Genomic DNA, 19380 nt, shown 5'->3' with positions numbered 1-19380 from the left:
CCTCTCAGGGAAAAGCAGCTGTGACTGTCTCTCTATACCAGAATGCATTTTCAACCTGCAAATGTTATTATTACTATTATTATTTTTGTGGTATCCAACCAGTTAAGCAAGGGAGCGACAAGGTGTGGACAACACCCATAATGGAAATACACAAAAGTTTGTAGATATTTGAAAATGCCAATTAATGCAGCGCGAGATTTGGGAATCATACTTTTATTTTGAAAAGTCTACGGAAGTTGTATTTTTTATAATGTGATTGACTTGACACTAGCCGTATCCTGTATCCCTGCCTCTACCCAGAGTGATGGCAAAGTTTCAGACACGGAGGATGGGGAGCAGCCTGTAGGATCTGTCCAGTCCAGTTCGTGCGCTCCTAGAGGTGAAGGCTCGGGATATTTTTTTTATTTTAATAAATTTCTTATAGCATCATGATCAACCTGACCTAAAAGAACCTGTTTTTAATCCAACTGAGGGAAGAGAAGAAAAAGTGGATAAGCCTACAGGATGAACAGAGAAGGAGACAAGAGCGTAAAAAAGGCGCCACGGTGCCAGAAGCAACCCAAGGCGCAGCAGCAGGGTGCTGCCCAGAGAAAGAGGGGGGATCCATCAGCATCATCATCTAAAGATGCTCCCGGCGGTTCCTGCTGCAAGGACACGCGGGCAGGTCAGGAGGTGAGCGCGGTGGCAGAGGGGAAGCGCCCCGGGAAAGTCTCATTAAGCGCCACCACGGAGTGCCAAAGCAGCCCCGGCGTTCAGAGGAAACTGTCCGATGCCAGCAACGCCTCAGAGGACCTGAGCAAGGACTCCGGCTGCGTGTCTGGGAAACTCTCCACCTCAGACAGCAGCTCAGAAATCTCCGACTGTCCCTCGGAGGGCATCAAGCTGGACTCTCAGAGCAGCGACACTGAATTAAGTTGGACAGACGGGAGAGCTTATGTGCGCTCGGACAGCGCGACAGGGGGGAAAGGCGATGGCAAGCCGTGCGCAGCGGCAAAGCAGGACACCGGCGCTCTCCGTACAGATGCCGGGAGCGGTTTCCCCGGAGCTGGAGGGTCTCTGGGTCTGTTAAATTCATCAGAGATTTTGGATTTAATGATGGGTGAGACAAGCGAGGACCTTGCCAGAGAGGTGGAAGACTTGAGATCAGAGAACGAGTACTTGAAAGTAAGCAAGTTTCACTTCTTCCTCTTATTTTTAATTAAGATTATTAGGCCGATGTTTTGAATTTAAATGTCCAATATATGTATGTGCATATACCCCTCCTGTCTGGTTTGTCTCAGTGTTTGACAGACCTAGAACATTTGGGCTCATGTCAGTCTCAATTAGTGACAGCAGGACAACTGAGAGGAAGCAGTAGCAGAAAAGTAGTAAAAGTGAAGAGTCACTGCAGACATTCATTAAAAATAAATTAGCACATAAACAATATCATAGTTTAATGGCAAAATTTATGGCATTTTGTCATATCTATCTATTATGGCTATTCCTTTCATTTGTCATTCAGAAGGTGGTGATTTTGGCTTGATTTATAAATAATTTCTGGTAGACTAATATACCAATTGAGTTACTAATAATTGTGCTTACTTTAAATGAGTGAATTTGAAGTGAAACAACCCAACAAAGTGGAAATTGGCCTATCAGATGACCCAGTGGAAAATAGGAGGTTCTGCAGCCTCCTCTGTGAAAAAACATTTGTTGTGTACCAGTTCATTAGGTGTATGGAAATTCATATTTACAGTAAAACATAGTTGAAAAACATCCCTAAAACAAACTCAATAACAATATCCCAGTGTTGCTGGTATTCATATCTGCATTTCTTCGTCGCCTGCGCCAGGATGAGGTGGAGGAGCTGCGCTGTGAGATGTTGGAGATGCGTGACATGTTCCAGGAGGAGGAGGTGTACCAGCTGCAGGAGCTACGGCTGCAGCTGGAGCAGGCCAACAAGACGTGCCGTGTCCTGCAGTACCGCCTCCGCAAGGCTGAGCGCCGCAGCATCAGGGTGGCCCAGACGGGACAGGTGGACGGGGAACTGGTCAGAACCATGGAGCATGACATCAAGGTTAGGCCTCCTGTCTCTCTGTGTGTCCATGTGGTCTTGTTAAAACTCACTCACCACAAACAAAAAGTAAAAGCTCTGGCTTAGAATTGGCTTTCGAGTGAATCAGTGCATTTCCAGTCATTTGTAGTTCCACTGTGCTATCTCATCTCAGCACATGGCCTTGCTCACACGCATTCAGGGACGGTAATCAGTTGACAGCACTGTGAGTCATGGCTGTTTGCTGCACTGTAAATTACATCCTGCTGTTGGTTTGCACCACAAAAACTTTATTAGGTCTAAATGTCTTCATCATGCATCTTGTTTATTTGTTTGCCATACCATAGTGCAATTATGTGGTGAGTTGCTCTCTATGATGAAGAGACATAAAACACAGAAACACAGCCTTTATCGACATCATGGAAGGCCAATCACTTTGTGGTTAAATGACGTCCTGTGGTGGCAGGCATTCCCGGTTTCTTTCCACAGGGGCGTGGTATTACAGGATTCCTAACAGCAGCATAGATGGAAATTTGATCCCCTTGCCAAAGTGCCCACCATCACCCCCTCCATCCTCTCAGTTTGTGAATTCCTACCAAAAGCATTTCCTTGTAAAGTCTCCCAGCTTTAGCCTGACTAACATGCTGCACTCAGCCACAAAACAATGCTCTTGTGTTGTAGAGCTAGAGTCATAGGACTTTCTAAATCGACCTGATTAGGGTTAATGCTTTGGAATACAATAACCTGCTATTGGGCTTGCTCACAGGTTGCAAAGAGTGTGTCCCTCCGCCTGCACAATGAGCTAGAGTCGGTGCAGAAGAAGAACGCCCAGTTGGAGTGGGAAAACGAGGCGCTGCGAGAGAAGACACAAGAGCTGGAAGTGGCCAAGCAGGTCTTACAGGCTGAGATGGAGAAAAGCAGAGAGGTGCTTCTTTCAGATCTTTTTTTTTTGAATGAATGAATGAATGAAATCTGCATATTGGGTCTGGATATTCAGGTCAACTGTAACCTCAACCTTGACAGAGCCATCAGCTGCTGCCACCTGTGTGCTCCATAAACTCCCAGTCCAGTATCCTCCTCCCCATTACCAGTGTTACTCTACACAGCTGCCCCATCTCAGCCAGCTGTCTCCCCCATCCTGCTGTCACCCTGATGTCAGATGACAGATGACCCTGGTGTAGATCAAGGATATGAGCGGAGGGCACGGCGAGCAGCTGACTGGTGCCTGGGTGGGGTGAAGTAGCGTGGTATGCTGAAGTCTGAACTCTAGGCACAGCTGATGATCTCAGTAGAGAGGACGGAGAAAAGGGAGAGAGGGTGCAAGCTAGAGAGAGTGTGGGGGTGAGATTACAAAAATAGATGCTCCCTTGCTTTCTCTCATTCTGCTTCTGTTAAGCTAGGCTAAATCTGGATCAGCATGTATTATGGCATTCAAAAGGCTGAGGTTTGTACACTGACACACTGACCTACTACAGCAACTTTGGTTTGGCCATCAGACGGTGGTTACCGCACCTTTGTAGCTATCGAATTTCAAGTCTTCTTTTGTTGTGGCTCCTGGCTCGGAGCCCGTAGCTCCTGTGATGATGGCACACTCCACCGACACGTGTCCTGCTTAATCCAGGATTCGGTGCTTTGGCATGAGCTCAGTCTGGTCCGCTCATCTGAGACAGCTGCTAGTCCCTTTGATCCCAACTGGGAAATCCACTTAGATTACCTAATCTAGGACCACAGAACCTAGTCTAGATAGGAGGGAAGGAGGATGAACACTGAAAGACTTACATTGCATACAGACTGTCTGTGACCCTGTTTGCTGGAGTTGTACAGTAACAAAATAATGTCATGCCACAGTGTGGTGCTTGTCTAAAGAATAACAAAATACTAAGGGAAGACAAAAAAGGCAAAAATTGTCACCACACTTTAAAAAAAACAAACAAAAAACATAAAGTATGCCTGTTTTCAGTTTGTAAATCTTATTCATACAAATTATTTATTAGTAAAATCACTTAGCAGGTCATAGCATATCTCTATGACCTCCAGGTTTGTGCATCTGCAGACTCTGAATTGAAAAGGCTGTGACCCACTCGGCATGATTTTCAGTTGTAGCCTCTGGAAGATGACTATTTATAACGTTGTAACCTCCTGCCTTGTGTCTACCAGCGAGACAATGCTGCCAGACAGAGACGGACTTAAGCTTACATTCCTGTCATACTCAGACTTACAAATAAACTCCCTCATGTGGGGTAGGGATGCACTTTGAGGCAAGAAAAAGTGTGCCTGCAAACGATCACAAGTTTGTGACTTGGAGTCTAATTTGTGCTCATGATATACAAAAAGGGGATCTATTTATTTAACTGAATATTTCTGTTGTGTCTTTGGTTGGGATATTTGTTGCAGTTTTGATGTAATTCTTTGCCATTTTTAATTCCTCAGAACTCACTGAGGAGGAAAGGTGTCAGGTCACCACCCAGCAAGACTGAGAAGAGGCTCTCTCAACAGATCGAGGTTTGATTTGTTTATAGTTTTCTGCTTGATCTCAAATGTAGCTGTATGCATCATGAGAGATCACATATTGAAGCATATATCAGCTCTACCAGTATTAAATGCACTTTGTTTGCCATTTGCCAGGATGACAGCGCTGATCTCAAGTGCCAACTCTATTTTGCCAAAGAGGAATTAGCTCTCATGTGCAAGAAGTTGACAAAGCTGGTGTCAGAGAGCGAGGGCATGCGTGAGGAGCTGGCCAAATACCACTCCACCTACGGAGACATAGACGCCGCCCTGTCACCTGAGGGCAAAGTGAACTCTGCCCATGCCAGGGAGGCCGAGGTCAAAGTTCACTTGAAGCTAGTCGAGGAGGAGGCCACGCTGCTGAGCCGGCGCATTGTGGAACTGGAGGTGGAGAACCGTGGATTGCGAGCAGAGATGAGCGACCTTAGAGATAAACTGGGAGGGGCAGGAGGGGAAGAGGAGGAAGAGGAGGCACAGGAAGTCGTGGCAGAAAATCTGTTTTCATCCACCCAGGTGAGGGACAGAGAGGGGAGGGAACAAAGCTTGAAAACAGGGCACATGGGGTATGGGCAGGGTGAGGAGAAAGCGGCCGAGGGTAAGGGTGTTGTTGAGACTCCTTTGCTCACAGACACCAACCAAGTACAGACTGAGGGGATGGTTGCCTCTTGCCACATTACCCGAGAGGGTCCTGTGGGTGGTGAGTGGGACCCGGCAGACATCAATGAGAATGATGCCAACAAAAAGGCGGACACAGGCCCTCATGGAATGACTGCGAAAGACTATGAAACTCTCCTCGCTTTGAGAGACCATTCCTTCATTGTGAGTTCAGCCATCCAGATCCTAACAACACCCCCCAAAAATGGACACTGCTCTTTGCCTTTATCCGCTTTTGTCTCTCAGACAGAGGTAGACCAGGTGGATAAGGCACAGGACCCATTCCTGCAGGGGCCTTTGCATGAGGCATTAGAGCTGCTGCAGACGATGTTACTGGCTTTCATTGGCAGGGTGGAGAAGCTACTAACAGGAGGAGATTTAGGTAGGCTTTGCCCTTACAAGGAAGGGCAGGTTTGGGATTCCTGCATCCTCTCCTTTGTTTCTGGTGGCTGTGCCACGCATGATGTGGACACTAATAATATCACAGAGGCGCCAAATAAGCAGGAGAGTGCTGAGGACCTCCGCACTACAGAGGTGAAGGAAAGAGCCAAACAAGCAAGACAAGGACCTCACTCTCAACTGGGCCTCATCCACAACTGCAGGGACCCAAAAAGGCGACTCACATTGCAGATTCTCTGGGTGCTCCATCAGATGTGTCAAGTTAAAGGACCTGGTCTGGAAGGGAAAGAGGTACACATTAAGATTTTGTTCATTTTAACTGACTTGTGTATGTGCTTCAGACGTAAAAATATGAAGCCATCGTAATGGACAATTTACCTGCAGTTGAAATGATTGGTTGTGTATGGGCTCATTTTGTGAAGTTATTTAGTTATTTGCTGGTGGCAGGCTATTGTCTGCAAGAAGACCAGCATAGTGGGGTTGAGATTTCAAAAGCTCAAGGAATTTCTCAACTCATTGAAGACCGTGTAACCCCTCTATATAAGTTATATTTGGTGAATTTTTTTCAGACTAGAGAGAAAATCATGTCTGTGCTGCGCGAGCTGCTGCAAGACCTTCAGGATGAGGGGACTGAAACTGACAGCAAGGTCGAGGCCACACGAAGCAAGATAGCTGAGGTAAGGAAGGTACTAGTCTGCAGACATGAATCCTAGGCTGTGTGTGTGTGAGTGTGTTAAGCAGTGGGAAGTCCAGCTGATGATCTGTCTCCCTGGCAAGGCCTCCTCCTGGTACTGAGTTCAACGGGCATCATGAAAAGACTCGTGTCACAGTATTTAGGCTAATCTCTTGTAGTGGCTGCAGCCAAACAGGACAAGCATGTTCACATCTACTGCATAAAAACACCACACTGATTCATGCCAGTGCCCAGACCTATCTGCTGCAAAAGAAAGGTGAAATGAAAACTGAAGTGTTGCATATTCATTTGCATATTCATCTGTTTATCATTCACATTGCTGTGTTGCTTCATGAATGTAAATGCCTCCTACTTGCTTCATTCTTGGCTTTCCCTGCTTGATCTAACAGTAATAACTGCGTCTCAGTAAATAGAAAGATAATTCTTAATTAACATCAGATAAGAATTGTAATTTAATGTTTGAGTTGTTGCCACTGAACAGTTGAGCCAAACAGTGGCATCTTCTTGGCACTGCATGTTCTGCTGGATTTATTTCTTTAATGGCGTTTTTTCGTCTTTACTCTACTTAGTCCCAGACACATTTTCCTTGCCTTATAAATTCTGTAATAAACAACTTCTGAATTTACATAATTTGCAAGTTTAGTGATCATTATTTGCCAAATGTTTTTTTTTCTCCCTTTTCCCAGCGCACTGTCAGTAGTCTCTTGGAAGAGGAACGATACCCTGAAACTGACAGGTCAGTTTTATCCACAGGCATTCAGCCATATCACTTCCACATGCAGGCACTGAAATCTTTATTCTCCCATCCCCTGCTGTTTTCACAGGACGTACAGCTCTAACGGGAAAAGACTTCGGGTGCAGTTTTCTCCATACGGCTCCAACAGGAAGAACTGGTGCTATGTGAGCCAGGAGGCTGCTCAGCTGGACCAAGAGGACCCTGTTAAGACCTGGGACCATCTAATCATGCCGCTTAGCTTTCCTGACCTTAACTTGGAGCAGATGTTCTTGGAGAGAAGCCACACAGCTCCAGAGAAGACTGCCTTCCGCATCTACTACAGCCCCCCATCGGCCCGGAGAGTCCAGCTGGCTCAGCTGAAGCAAAGCCCCGTCACAGACACAGATTCTGTCACCACAGTCTCTCCCTGGTGCACGCCACCCACCTCCCTCTCACCGCTCTGTCTGGGGTTGTCTGCTAACCTGAGTGACGACATGAAGGAGATGACAGCCAGCTGGAGGCAGTCGCTTAACTCCAGCTCACTGGTGAGGAGTGGGAGCCTAACTGGAGGATGGGTGGATGTGGTTTGTTCGGGCACCCAGACCCACATGAAACCGCAGATGGTGAGTGTCGGTCTGCAGACAGATGGGCCGCAGGGTGTTGGCACTGTGAGAAACAGCCCGTCCCGGCTCCTCAACTCATCCTTGGTCTCTGCCCGCACTCAGCACATCTCCTCCTCCCTGGAGAGGGTGCAAGGTAGGGTCGAAAGGCCTAAACCCACCTCCACCTCCCCTAAACTGTACCGGAGACACTCTACCTCTGGCTCCTCCTCTCTTTCCTCCACCACCTCTTTCAGCACCTCCTTATCATCCTCTTCCTCATCTGCGACCAGCTCCAGAGAACGAGCGTTGTGGAACGTGTCTCATCAAAGTCACACTGGCATGACGTTCACCCGGTCAACTAACAGCAGGGCAGCCGGAGGACAGAACAACAGCTCTCTCAGTAGTGAGGTTTCAGGCCGGAACACGAAGCCCCACGGGAAATCTGCAGGAGGCAACCGTTACGGCTTGGTCACAGAGTTCCTGCGCAGGGTGAGCGGCCGGGCAGACAAACCGGTACCAGGAGCAGGGCAAAAGGCGGGGAAGAGCAGCCTTAAAAACCTGGAGCGTGTTCCCCCGCGACCTTCTGCTATCCCATTGCACAGGACTGACAGCGTGACCAGGATCGTCAACCAGAGATTCATGAAGCAGAGAGAGGAGGCCGCTCGTGTACAGAGAGAAGCCCAGGAGAAGAGCAGCGGTGTGAACCAAGCTGTCAGAGCACCTGTCAGCAGGGAGCACAGCCTGAACTCCAGCACAACAGAGGTAAGTGTAACAAGGCAGAGTATGGTTCCCAAAAACCCTGATTCCACTGTCTGATTGTTGCACCGTTTGCATGTATGGTAGGAATCCTGCTGTTGACCCTCTAAGTATCTCTCACTCTCACCCTCCCAGGACGGAAACTACGAGTGCAGCTCCAGCAGCACCTTGACTTTCTGCTTTGCCCGGCCATCTCGCTCCAGCCAGCGACAAGCCTCAAGCCAGAGCAAGCTACAGCGCCGCAGATTCTCCCCACCAGTCAGCGGGGTTAGAGAGCTGTGAGTGAAGGGCAGGAGCTGCAGGGGGCACAGATACCACTGGACAGCTGGCAGCGGTCAGAGCCATGGGAATGGAATTTAAAATGTAGTTCTAGTGAAATATGATAAATGGAGAGGATATGGGTAATGTCGGGTTGATTGATTATTAGGATCACTCGCAGGATGGGATACAGGAGTGATTTGGATAGACTGTGTATGGAATGTGTAGAAATATTATAAGTAGTGTGAGTTATCCTGATAGTTTAGTCCTGTAATATATATATATTATTTTTTACTGGTGCAATTCAGAACACTCATCCCTCTTGACAGGTGGGCTTAATCCTTAGTTGATTTACTAGAAGCGACGCTGCAAATTGTTGATGTTTCCTCACTATGCCTGTTCTAAAATGCAATGAAAAACACATTTTTGCACTTACTATTGTCAATGCAAATGAATTTTGTATTATCTTTATAATAACCGCATGGTTAATTGAATAAACTTCTAAAATCGGAAAAACAGGCAGTTTATTGTGATCACTGAATCTGTCTGTTCTGCTGCCTGAAGCACACTCACACCCCTCACCACACTCAGAAATCTGCAGATATTATTTAAACTCTTGACACGTGTCTGCTCCAGGCGGTAATCAGCTCCTTCAGAGATAGGCTGCTCGTCATGGCATCACAGGCTCAAGAAAACAGAAGAGGTAAGTGCTAAGTAGTTAATGAGATAAGATTTCCTTTCTTGTCGGCAGCACGACCCCTCCACCCCCCTCCTCTCTACTTGTGTGTGATTGTTGACTTTCAGTGTCATTGAAAACAGAGCAAGCACATCAACGTGTGTCGATTTGTGTTATAGCTGCACATTAAATTTGGCACACATTAAGAAGGATGTGGCGTGTGTGTGTGTGTGTGTGGTATGCAGCAGCAGTATGACAGTGTTCATGAGCACAGTGTTTAGGATAAAGAAGCACAGGAAATTTCACTGAGGTTTGACATTAAGAGCGTGAGCAGCACCATCAGCTGAGACACTTTAGCATCTCTAGGTGTGGCTGGCAGCTGGCTGGCTGCGGCCAAGGGCAGGGCAAGTGGAGAGGTCACACAATCACACGGTTTCATGTTTCCGCTTACCACATTTGTTCATCTTCTGCAGTTACAGACAGCATAACAGTGTGGGGCTGCTTGCTAATGGAGCAATCTCAGCTCAGCAGGGCTCAAAGTCTCGCAACAGGAAACACAAAACAGCATAACGCAATATGCAGCTTTGATAGAATCCACAATTCCATACAGTGATAATACTCTACAAAAAAATCCTCTTGACATGTCACAGTGTTTATAGTTATACATGTGCATACACATATATCTCTTTATATCTAAATCTATATACATATAAAAACCCAAAGAGTGTATTTGTGCATTCATTCAAATATACATTATTTTTATTCAAATGTTGGTTTTCCTCCTACAGCTGACTGCTGAAAGCATAAATTTGCAGGAATTCAAACAATTCAACATTAATCTATTGACAATAGAAATGTGGAGGTACTCCACTGCCCCCTGACAATACAGTATATTAAATATATATTTATATTTATATTAATATATTTACAAGTTGCAATGATAGACTGGAAATGTTTCTCACATGTCTAATCAATTACGAATAGTATTATTTAACTCCTATATACTTATGTATCGTACACATATTTATCAGGCAACCCCGGGTTACAAGATCACCTTTCACTGCAACACGACAAACCACCGCATGGGGCGCTGCACTTTCAGCCTATGATCTTTAACTCGACCACGTTCCCATCTTTAATTACATTTGTTGATTGCAAACAAATCATTGCCGGAAGTTTGTTGTCCGCTAGAATGGATAGTAACTTGTGCAGGTGAGAGTTATCTAGTAAAGAGAGTTTTTCGTGGAGAAATGGAGGCTGTTTTCATGAGGTTTGACTCTTATAACTTCAAGGCTGATGAGAGGTTCCAGACTGGCCTGGTCTCTCTCGAGAGGTCTGAAATCGGCAGCGATGAAGCCAAAGTTTTGGACATGAAGTTATTCTTTTATAACCGGTATGTGCCACATTACACCAAATGTTCACCCTTATGTACACACTAATACATACAGCACATGGTTCAGATTAATAAATGCACATTTTGAGTAAGCAGAACTGGCTGCCATAATAACAGAATAATAACATCTGAAACCTTCGTGTTTTTTTTTTTTGTTTTGTTTTGTTTTTTTAATGTTTACGTATTCTTCTCACCAAATTCATTCATTATGCAGCCTGCTTTCTGTGTGTTGTCAGCAGCGTTTTGAAAAACAATTGATCATGTTTTTATTATGTTACTTTTACTGTTTTTCACTATTTGTGTTTTCGCGGATTTTTTTTTTTAAACAAAATTGAATTATCCCCCTATAAATGACCTTTGAATGGTATTTCATTTCTTACGAAGCACATTTTGATATTAAATATTTAAAAAGATACAAAGGAGCCTTCATACCACTTTTCAGTTTGTTTGTAAAATGTTTGATGCTCAGTGTGGTATATATCCAGCCTCATCACTCATGATTTGCAGCTGTGACAACCTCCATCAAGTAAGAGGGATCAATAAAGTTTGACCTCAGAATAGTAAGGACCATAACTTAAAGAGAGAGGGCAGCACAGTTCACTTTAAGCACTCAGCTGTCACTCCTGTGGTACAGCACAGTCAAATCAGTGGGTGAACATGGACACGTTTCACCAAATGATAAAATATGAGTGTGGTCATCAAGCTGTAGTATCTGGAGCCACTAAGTGGAGGTTAAGATGACACTGAACACACGAGGATTTTCTGGTAACTAGAGAACATGTCAGGTTTCTAAATGGTAAATGAATGGCTATGTGGTGGGTCGGCAATCATTCTCTATGCTTTTAACACCTCAGGTTAGAGTCTTTATACCATGATTTTGTGTGTTTCACATCCATAAATATTGACTGAGCTGTACTAAACCAAGTCAGTGAGTTCTTTTCAAGCCAAAGCAGCTTTTTAACAATCATGATTATTTTTTGTCATCAGGTTTGTTGAACCCATCGACTCAGCGGGGTACAAACAGTGGCACTTTGGTTCTTCCGGTGTGAGACTGGACTGCAGTGTTGCAAGTTCAGACTGCAGCATCAGCACAAAAACTGAGGACACGTGTGCAGACACAGCTGCACCCCAGCTTTCCTTTGAGGAGGTGATGCGACTAGTTCAGGCAGGCGAGGAAGTGCCCGGAGTGACAAAACTGGACATACAGCCGAGCAACCAGGACCCCACTCCCTCTCAAATGGAAAGGAGACCAAAACCCTGGGAAACATCAGTGTCACAGTGACCTTACTCAGTCATAGCCTCATGTGTATAGACTATATATCTGACAGTATGCCCAACTTGGCCAAAGATATCTGACAGAGCTGTCCTGCTCCTAAATAAAGGTGATGGTTGCTAGGCAAGTGGAGAATAGGATCAAGGTCTATGAAAGAGACATGTTATAGGTGAGTTCAGTGCCAGCTGAAACACTTAAGGGGGGCGGGGCTTGCACCACACCACTCAAATGCCTTCCTTTCTCCCAATTCCTCATCATTATCACTGCTGTCATATGTCAAGAGAAAGAGACATCAACACATGACTTCTGCAATGCCTCTGTGGCACCCGAGAACTAGAGGGTGTCTCCTCACATGAGGAGCCAGCTGTGACAGCATGCAGGTGTCAAGCCACAGGGAGCTCTGCAGGAGGCTGCAGCGCTCAACACAAGGCCAGGAGTTGTTTTCAAATGTGTCACTGCAGCATAACTGACTGCTGTTGAGTATAAGTATCTCTGGTTGTAATTTTGCACAATTTCACCATTATCTCAAACTTACTTTCAATTGATGCAACTCAAACATGGCTCAGGTTGCTCAATGCAGTCTGCTTACTACTTTAAGAAGGAAGTTGTGCCTTGCAGCACAAGGCACAACTTCCTCCATTCCTTTAACTGGGAAAGTAAAGCAAAGCATGAGATTTCTATGGCTGTGAACACCACTCAGACTCTAAAATGTTTATGTCCTTAAGTGTCTCTAATCTTTGCTCTGCACTGTTTAAGTGTATTTTCTGTGTTGAGAATCAACATTTCAACAATGGTGGTGATGCATGCCTGCACCTCTTGGGGCTACAGTAAACAATTATCTCAAATAGGAAGTCACTGCTATGATATGACAGCTACACATGAAAAAGTATAATCACAAAGCTTAAATATAAATTCATTAGAGACCTTACATTCTTGATTTTATATAGTTCCTGTTGAAACGGGATGGTTCATAGATGTGTTACTGGTGGGGATGGGATAGATGGATGAGAGAGGATGTTTGAAGATTTGTGAAGGTTTTATTGTTTGAAATTTTAATTTACACCTGCTAGTGCAGGGTGATGTCACTATTTTAGATAGTGTTTTCCAGGAAGTAGGAGTCATGTGAGGTCATTTCAAAGGGACTTTATTTTCAGTGTCAGAGCAATATCTAAAATATTTTTTTTTTTTACAGTTGATAATATATACCCCACCCTTCCCATACACAGATAGGCAGCATTTTGAATTTAAAAATCCTCTTCACATAAGCTGCTTTAAAAGACTAAGATTATGCTTGGTTTGGATCTGATAAAAACACTGTCATAGAGCTACTGAATGTGGTAAAGCTGAAAGGCACAAGCAAGCACAGAAAAGAGGAACTGGGGAAAATACTGCTTATGCTTCTCAAACATTTGAGCAACCTTAACCCTAACCCTCTGAGATGTTGCTTATGGTCCAAATACAACATGGACCAAGAGGTCTAACAGCAGAGGATTTCAAATATATTTAAACACCAAGTGGCAGTGCGTGTGACCAAGTGCATTATTAAGGTGTGTATGTATTTAGAGTAAAATGTGTGATGAAGGTTGAATCTGGAGGTGGTTTCCTGTTCCAATCAGAACTCCTCTGGCTCCTCCCCTCCTGCACCGGGAGTATCAAATCCTTCCTGTGAGGAGAGAAAAACACTTTGAACAGTGATGATGTGCCATGTAAGATGCAAGCTTGATGTGTTGACCGGCTCTGCACGTGTAGGTATACACTAGGGCTGGGATGATATGTTTATTTCCTGATTCAATACCATCACGATACTTGGGTGCCAATTCAATATGTATTGCAATTGTTTTCTGAATTATCCTCTGTTCTAGAAATAGCTTAGTAACAACTTTTTGGTAATAAAGTTTCATAATGATTATCATGATTATCCTAAAGGTCACACTAGTTCATTTTATACAGTGATGTCAAATTTAAAAACATGGTCTCACTACAGTGAAATGGCTACTATAGGGGTTAACATCAAACAACATGAATAAAATCATGCTCATTGAATCTAGGCTTTCCAGTCAAAACCAATTCATGCAACTCCAAGACTGTTTAGGTCCCACTGTGCACAAACACACTATTTTACAATAGGCCACAAAACACGTTTGTACTGCAGCAAACACCTGCGTGTTTTTTGCCCCAAACTCCATGGAATTAGCATAAGGTGGGCATGTCTGCAAAGGGAAGACCCATAGGTACCCACAGAACCCGTTTTCATTCAGATAACTTGAGGTCAGAGGTCATCGGACCCCTCTAAATTTCCCCATGTCAGATTTTAGATTGATACAGGGATCAACAAAAAAGTTTAAAAAACGGATTGGGATACTTGAGTGAATGTATTTTTCCCCACCCCTAGTATACATGGGAGTTACTTACATTTGTGGCATAAAGTATCTCGATGATTTTTTGCAGAGTTGGGTCTTCCCCCTCCTCTTGACAGATCAGCTCGATGCTTCTCAGCTTTCCAAAGTAAAAGTCCCTTTCGTTCTGCATGGCAGCTGCTTCAAGTTTTAGGGAATTTATCTGCAAAGGACAAGGGGGTACCCTTATATAGTAATGAAAGGCAAAATGCTAAAACCACCACTAGCCCTAGTAAAACTTCCTTTTTTTTTTGTAAATAATAAAGAGTAGGCTAAAGCATACATAATCTCCTGGTGTGGGACAATTCTTGTCCCAAAGGATCACATGTGTTCCAGGAGACAGCAGTATTGACCACAACATCATCTGTGATCTCTCAACCAGCACTGTAATAAATTAAAATGTTAATACTAGAGCGATACCAGCGTGAATGACTGCTCAATATTAATTTTCTAACAGTTTGATACTGTTACAAATGTGTTCTGTCAGCTGAAATTCCACTTCAACATCTTCTATAGAGGACATATACATGAGGATGGCATGTAGATTGTAATATTTAAGAAATAATACACCCTAACACACTTAAACTGTTAAGGCAGCTATCTGTGATGGTCCTTGCATTTCTGGTCCACTCTGTTGTTAGTTCTGTTCTGTTGTTGGAGTTTTTTTTTTTTTTTTTTTCCTGTGGATAACTGGACAAATGTAGACAACCTGATCATTTAAAGTAACTAAAACAAACAGTAAATGCCATGTTTTGGTGTCAGATTGCCAAAGTGTCAAAGGCTTTATCACCATTTTGCACAGGCATTCTAATAGTAGAAATGAAATGAGGAAAGGCAACTGTTTCACATCCTTGTTTCATGTACTTGAGACTTGTAAACCTCAATATGCACTTGAGGTTTACTTGTACAGAGCACCTCAGTCTGATTTTTTAAAAAAAATACATCATTAGACAGCTTTATTCAAATTGTGGATAAACACCGATCAGCCATAACATTTGGTCCACCTGTACAATCTAATACAATCCAATACAACTGTTCTGCCATAAAGTTTACTTTTCTGATGCCTATAATGCTCAGGTTTTCTTTTTGTAACAGTAATGGAGGTGTTCATTCAGTTCTCCGTTTGGCACTGAGCTCATAGTGGTGCTGTTGTACTGGACTGCATGTTATTGAGAGTTGACCTCTGCAAACTACAACCTCAATAATAAACATAGTATTAAATTTTCACATTCTCCACAATGTCAACAAAAACTCAACATTATAAACTTTCTTAAAAGGCAGAATTTATGGCAGAATTGTTGAGCTGAACTGCATTAGATTGTACAGATGGTTCATAAGGTTATGGCTGATTGGTGTAAGTACAGTAGCACTTTCTCTCATTGCAGAGTTCAACATGTTTGAAATTATTCAAGTTAGGCAAGTACTCATGATGAATTTTGGTGCTCCCATTGTAGTTTTGGTTCAATTTAATACAGTGATTGTTCTAAACGCTGCTTGATATTTTTTTTTCTTATTTATCATGGTATCATGGAAGTATCACCTTTTCAGATACACAACTAAGTATCTGATGTTGTGACAACACTAATTAAGACAATGTCTATTAAAATCCTCACCTCTTCAATAAGCTGTGCCTTGTCAGCTGCTGTAGGTCTCTGTGCTTCAGATTGCACTGACTTCGCCTTCGGGCTCTTTTTCAAAGGCGCTACAGGTGCTAGAAAAATGGGCAAAGAAATTTTACAAAAAAGAAGGAATTAACTTGCAGTTTTTTTCATTTTAATATCATCCTTTTTTTTTTTTTTTTTTTAAACCAAGGTGCCCACTGACACTGCAAACATCTATCACACTGCCTGTCACAATATTGTAGCTTCAGGATATTACTAATGCACTCTGAAGAGAATCATGTACATACAGCTCAATGTTTAGTGCTAGCAGAAACAACCTGAAAGTCACCCATACACTGACCACCCAGTGACCAAAATATTAAGGTCCTGCAAGTGACAAGCACACAAGAGCCCTTTTGTGACAAAACAGAAAAAAAGAAAGCGAGAAAAAAAAAAAAAAAAACACTTTACCGACTTGAGCAACTGGTTTGTCAGCAGGTTGAGTGAGCTTTTCTGAGGCAAAAACAAACATTTGGTCCTCACAAAACAGGCCATGACACGTATGTAAATACGTAGTGTTTATATGGTTTCCTCACCAGAGGTGGTCTTTCCAGACTTGCTTGATGCAACCATTGCAGGGGAGGGTGTCAACATTTCCTGTCCTTGGCGAGCTGCCACTGGATCATACTCTTTTAGATCCCAATTGGCATCAAAGAACTTTTTGAACCACTGCAAAAACTCAAAGTTGTCCTGGAACTTTGCTTTAGTAAGTTTGTCCACGGGGATTGCCTAATAACAAACAAACAAACAAACAAACAAAAAACAAGGAATTAAATGTCTGCACCATTCAAGAGCCTCAACACTTGCATGGGATGAGAGAAAGGAATATCAAGTACTTACTTTGTCAACTCCAGCCTTCTTGAAACTGGTCTGTAACAATTTAAAATTGTGTATATATTCATGCTCTAATTTGGCTTGGAATTTGACTCTCTTGAGAGGTAGGCATCCAGGGAATAGCATGTCCATGAACTGGCAGTAAGCTGCTCCTGTGGGAACAGACAAGACACTCTTCCACCATCACACAATCCTTATTTCTGAACTGCAAACACATACACTGAGCGCTATAAAGGCTGTCTCAGAGGGCTCAGCTGGCAGATTGCAGCACACCTGAACACAGCTGCTCAATCTTGGAGTACTGCAGCTGCAAAGACTTGTTGACCCATGTCAGCATGTCGTGGCGACTCAGGTTAGCTGTGGTCACAGATGTGGAGTGGACGTTCACGGCCATTATTCACCTCCTGAGGAAAATAAGGGATATCAACATTAATGATATACTAGTTGAAAAAGAATAAACCGCCCTACTTTGAAAAACAAGACATCCATTACTTTTATGCCACCAGCCCCTGGCGTGTCTAATCAAAGCTATCTACCTGACTGCCTGTCTTCACCTGAAGCACAAACAAAGTCGCACCAACAAATTTTCCTGAAATCAAGCTCAGCCAATGCACTGTTTCCTCTACTTACATCCACACGTGTTGCTCCCACTGTTGGATAAATGTAAATACAGTAAAGACTGACTGAGACCCGGTCAGTATCCCAACAATCAGAGAAGTGAACTTGTCTCAGAAACAAACCTCACCAACAGCGATATAAGTTACGTAAGCTAGCAAACGCCCATATTTTGATAGCAGCTAGCTATTTTCTCATAGAAAACTGAGAAATATAATGGCAATACGTCTCGACACGGGGTAGAGTTACTTTTGCGTTAGTTTCGTAAATTAACGGTAAAAGTTGAGTATTGTTGCCCAAGTTCAGCAGGCACAAGTTGTTCCTGACTTCAGCTAAACATACCTGACAAAACAACGAACACTTCGAAGGTTAACGGTCGAGTTAGTCGCTGTTCTAGTTAGCGAACTGGCTGAAACCGGCTGCAACGCTTCTCTCAAAATTTAAATCAGGTAGCAATTAATTGATATGTACTCAGTCACAGGTGGCAGAGCTTTCTACAAACCTCTGAAACTCGTCAAAAATGTCAGCAGCAGACTAAACGGTGTGAAGACAAAAGTGTTCAAACTTTTTCATCTTGCCATTCACCGGGTGACCTGGTCCATTAATCAAGTTTTTTTTTTTTTTTTTTAAGTTAAATACCGTCTGGTGATGACTGATGTTGCCAGATTCAGCTGTGCGCTCGATTTGTATACACACGCTGTCCCGGGTGTTGTAACACGTCTCCTGTTAGCCAGAGGTCGAATTAGAGGAGGAAACCCCGCCCATTATCCATGTGAGAGATGGTACAACAAGCCTACCCTTAGACTCACATTTACATTGATTGTGTGTTTGCGCCATCTGGTGTTTCAGAGTAAATATGCACAACCGGGTCCCATTGAAATCACACTACATCTGTTTTATTTCTCATTCCCAACATGAACACGTTACTCAACAGTACATTCACGGCAAACCACAGTCTAAAAGTGCACCTTTAGCGAGGTGCCAGGGACAGAGGTCTTTGGAAAAGCCTATCAATATAGTCTAACATATCTAGGCCTTTCTAAATCAGGCCACATTAAAAAGTTAGCACCACTAGCATAGCACCTTCAGGAATGAAAAATCCCAAACAAAAATAAAAATGATTTGAGGTATTGGTGTGAGCATAGAACACAGGCTAATTTCAATTATGGCTGAAGGGTACAGATGTCAGTGTAAGGCCAATGTGTAACACTGCCCTGCTGGTGTATGAAGGATTTCACACAGCAAAACACACTCCATAAATACTTACAGTGAATAGTTATGTGTGAAAGTTGTCAGTGAAAGAAACACATGTATAGACAAAAGCATTATCATATTAAAGGGTGTCAGTGACCTTTTTTTTTTTTTCAATAAAGCTCCACTGATCATTCAGTAATAGCAGAGTGGGTCTGCTTAACTCAGTTCATATTTTAAGGTTTAGCTGTTCTTAATGCTTAAGAACAAATCAATGTGTACAAAAGGTGATGAAAGCAGCAACTTTAAACTATCACACTGAACATGAACAAAAACTGGAGTAAATTCACCTGACTAGTTACCACAGTGTATCACACGCACATGCAACAAATGATACTGGGGAATGACACAGAAAAGCACCATCGCACCGAAGTGTAAGGCACATGTCTCTTGCAGCAGGGGACACTATTGTCTTTTAAGTCAGACCAATGCACTATTGTAATTGTGTCCACCTCTGAAAAACAGCTGGCCTGACTAATTTAGTAATGTCATCTGCTTGGAAATATTCAAGAAACTATAGGCCACTAGCTGGAGCATGTGCCTTATCACCTGCTAACAGTCACTGAAAAGTTTGTCTCATATGAGTAGATTAAAAAATGTCACTGCCATTGTATAAATAACATTGCAAAACAGTAAAGTATGTAAAAATGCAAATCCAATGAT

The 19380-nt window shown here is 43.3% G+C and overlaps 2 protein-coding genes across 4 annotated transcripts; one reads left to right on the top strand and one right to left on the bottom strand.

Moving 5' to 3' along the window:
- Positions 1-1051: 1051 nt before the first annotated feature.
- LOC115361420 (protein SOGA1-like) lies at positions 1052-9004 on the top strand. The gene is made up of 9 exons (XM_030054787.1): positions 1052-1164; positions 1832-2056; positions 2799-2957; positions 4463-4534; positions 4658-5884; positions 6163-6270; positions 6974-7023; positions 7112-8366; positions 8496-9004. Exons 1-9 carry the CDS (start codon positions 1093-1095, stop codon positions 8640-8642), a joined length of 3315 nt encoding a protein of 1104 aa, XP_029910647.1. The 5' UTR covers positions 1052-1092; the 3' UTR covers positions 8643-9004.
- A 4083-nt stretch (positions 9005-13087) lies between these two features.
- On the bottom strand, positions 13088-18120 carry LOC115362437 (microtubule-associated protein RP/EB family member 1-like). Of its 3 annotated transcripts, none has more exons than XM_030056360.1 (8): positions 17969-18120; positions 17125-17255; positions 16858-17003; positions 16554-16746; positions 16429-16470; positions 15970-16067; positions 14373-14519; positions 13088-13623 (listed from the first exon to the last, which is right to left on the bottom strand). In XM_030056360.1, exons 2-8 carry the CDS (start codon positions 17243-17245, stop codon positions 13573-13575), a joined length of 798 nt encoding a protein of 265 aa, XP_029912220.1. In that variant the 5' UTR covers positions 17246-17255; positions 17969-18120; the 3' UTR covers positions 13088-13572. The 3 variants fall into 3 exon arrangements, with proteins under 3 accessions (XP_029912220.1, XP_029912221.1, XP_029912222.1); XM_030056361.1 differs by lacking the exon at positions 17969-18120 and adding an exon at positions 17809-17962; XM_030056362.1 differs by lacking the exon at positions 16429-16470.
- Between the last annotated feature and the right edge of the window lie 1260 nt (positions 18121-19380).

Source organism: Myripristis murdjan, chromosome 7 (genome assembly GCF_902150065.1).
Source record: "Myripristis murdjan chromosome 7, fMyrMur1.1, whole genome shotgun sequence".
NCBI classification, from domain to species: domain Eukaryota; kingdom Metazoa; phylum Chordata; class Actinopteri; order Holocentriformes; family Holocentridae; genus Myripristis; species Myripristis murdjan.
This window is presented reverse-complemented; position numbering and strand designations above follow the sequence as displayed.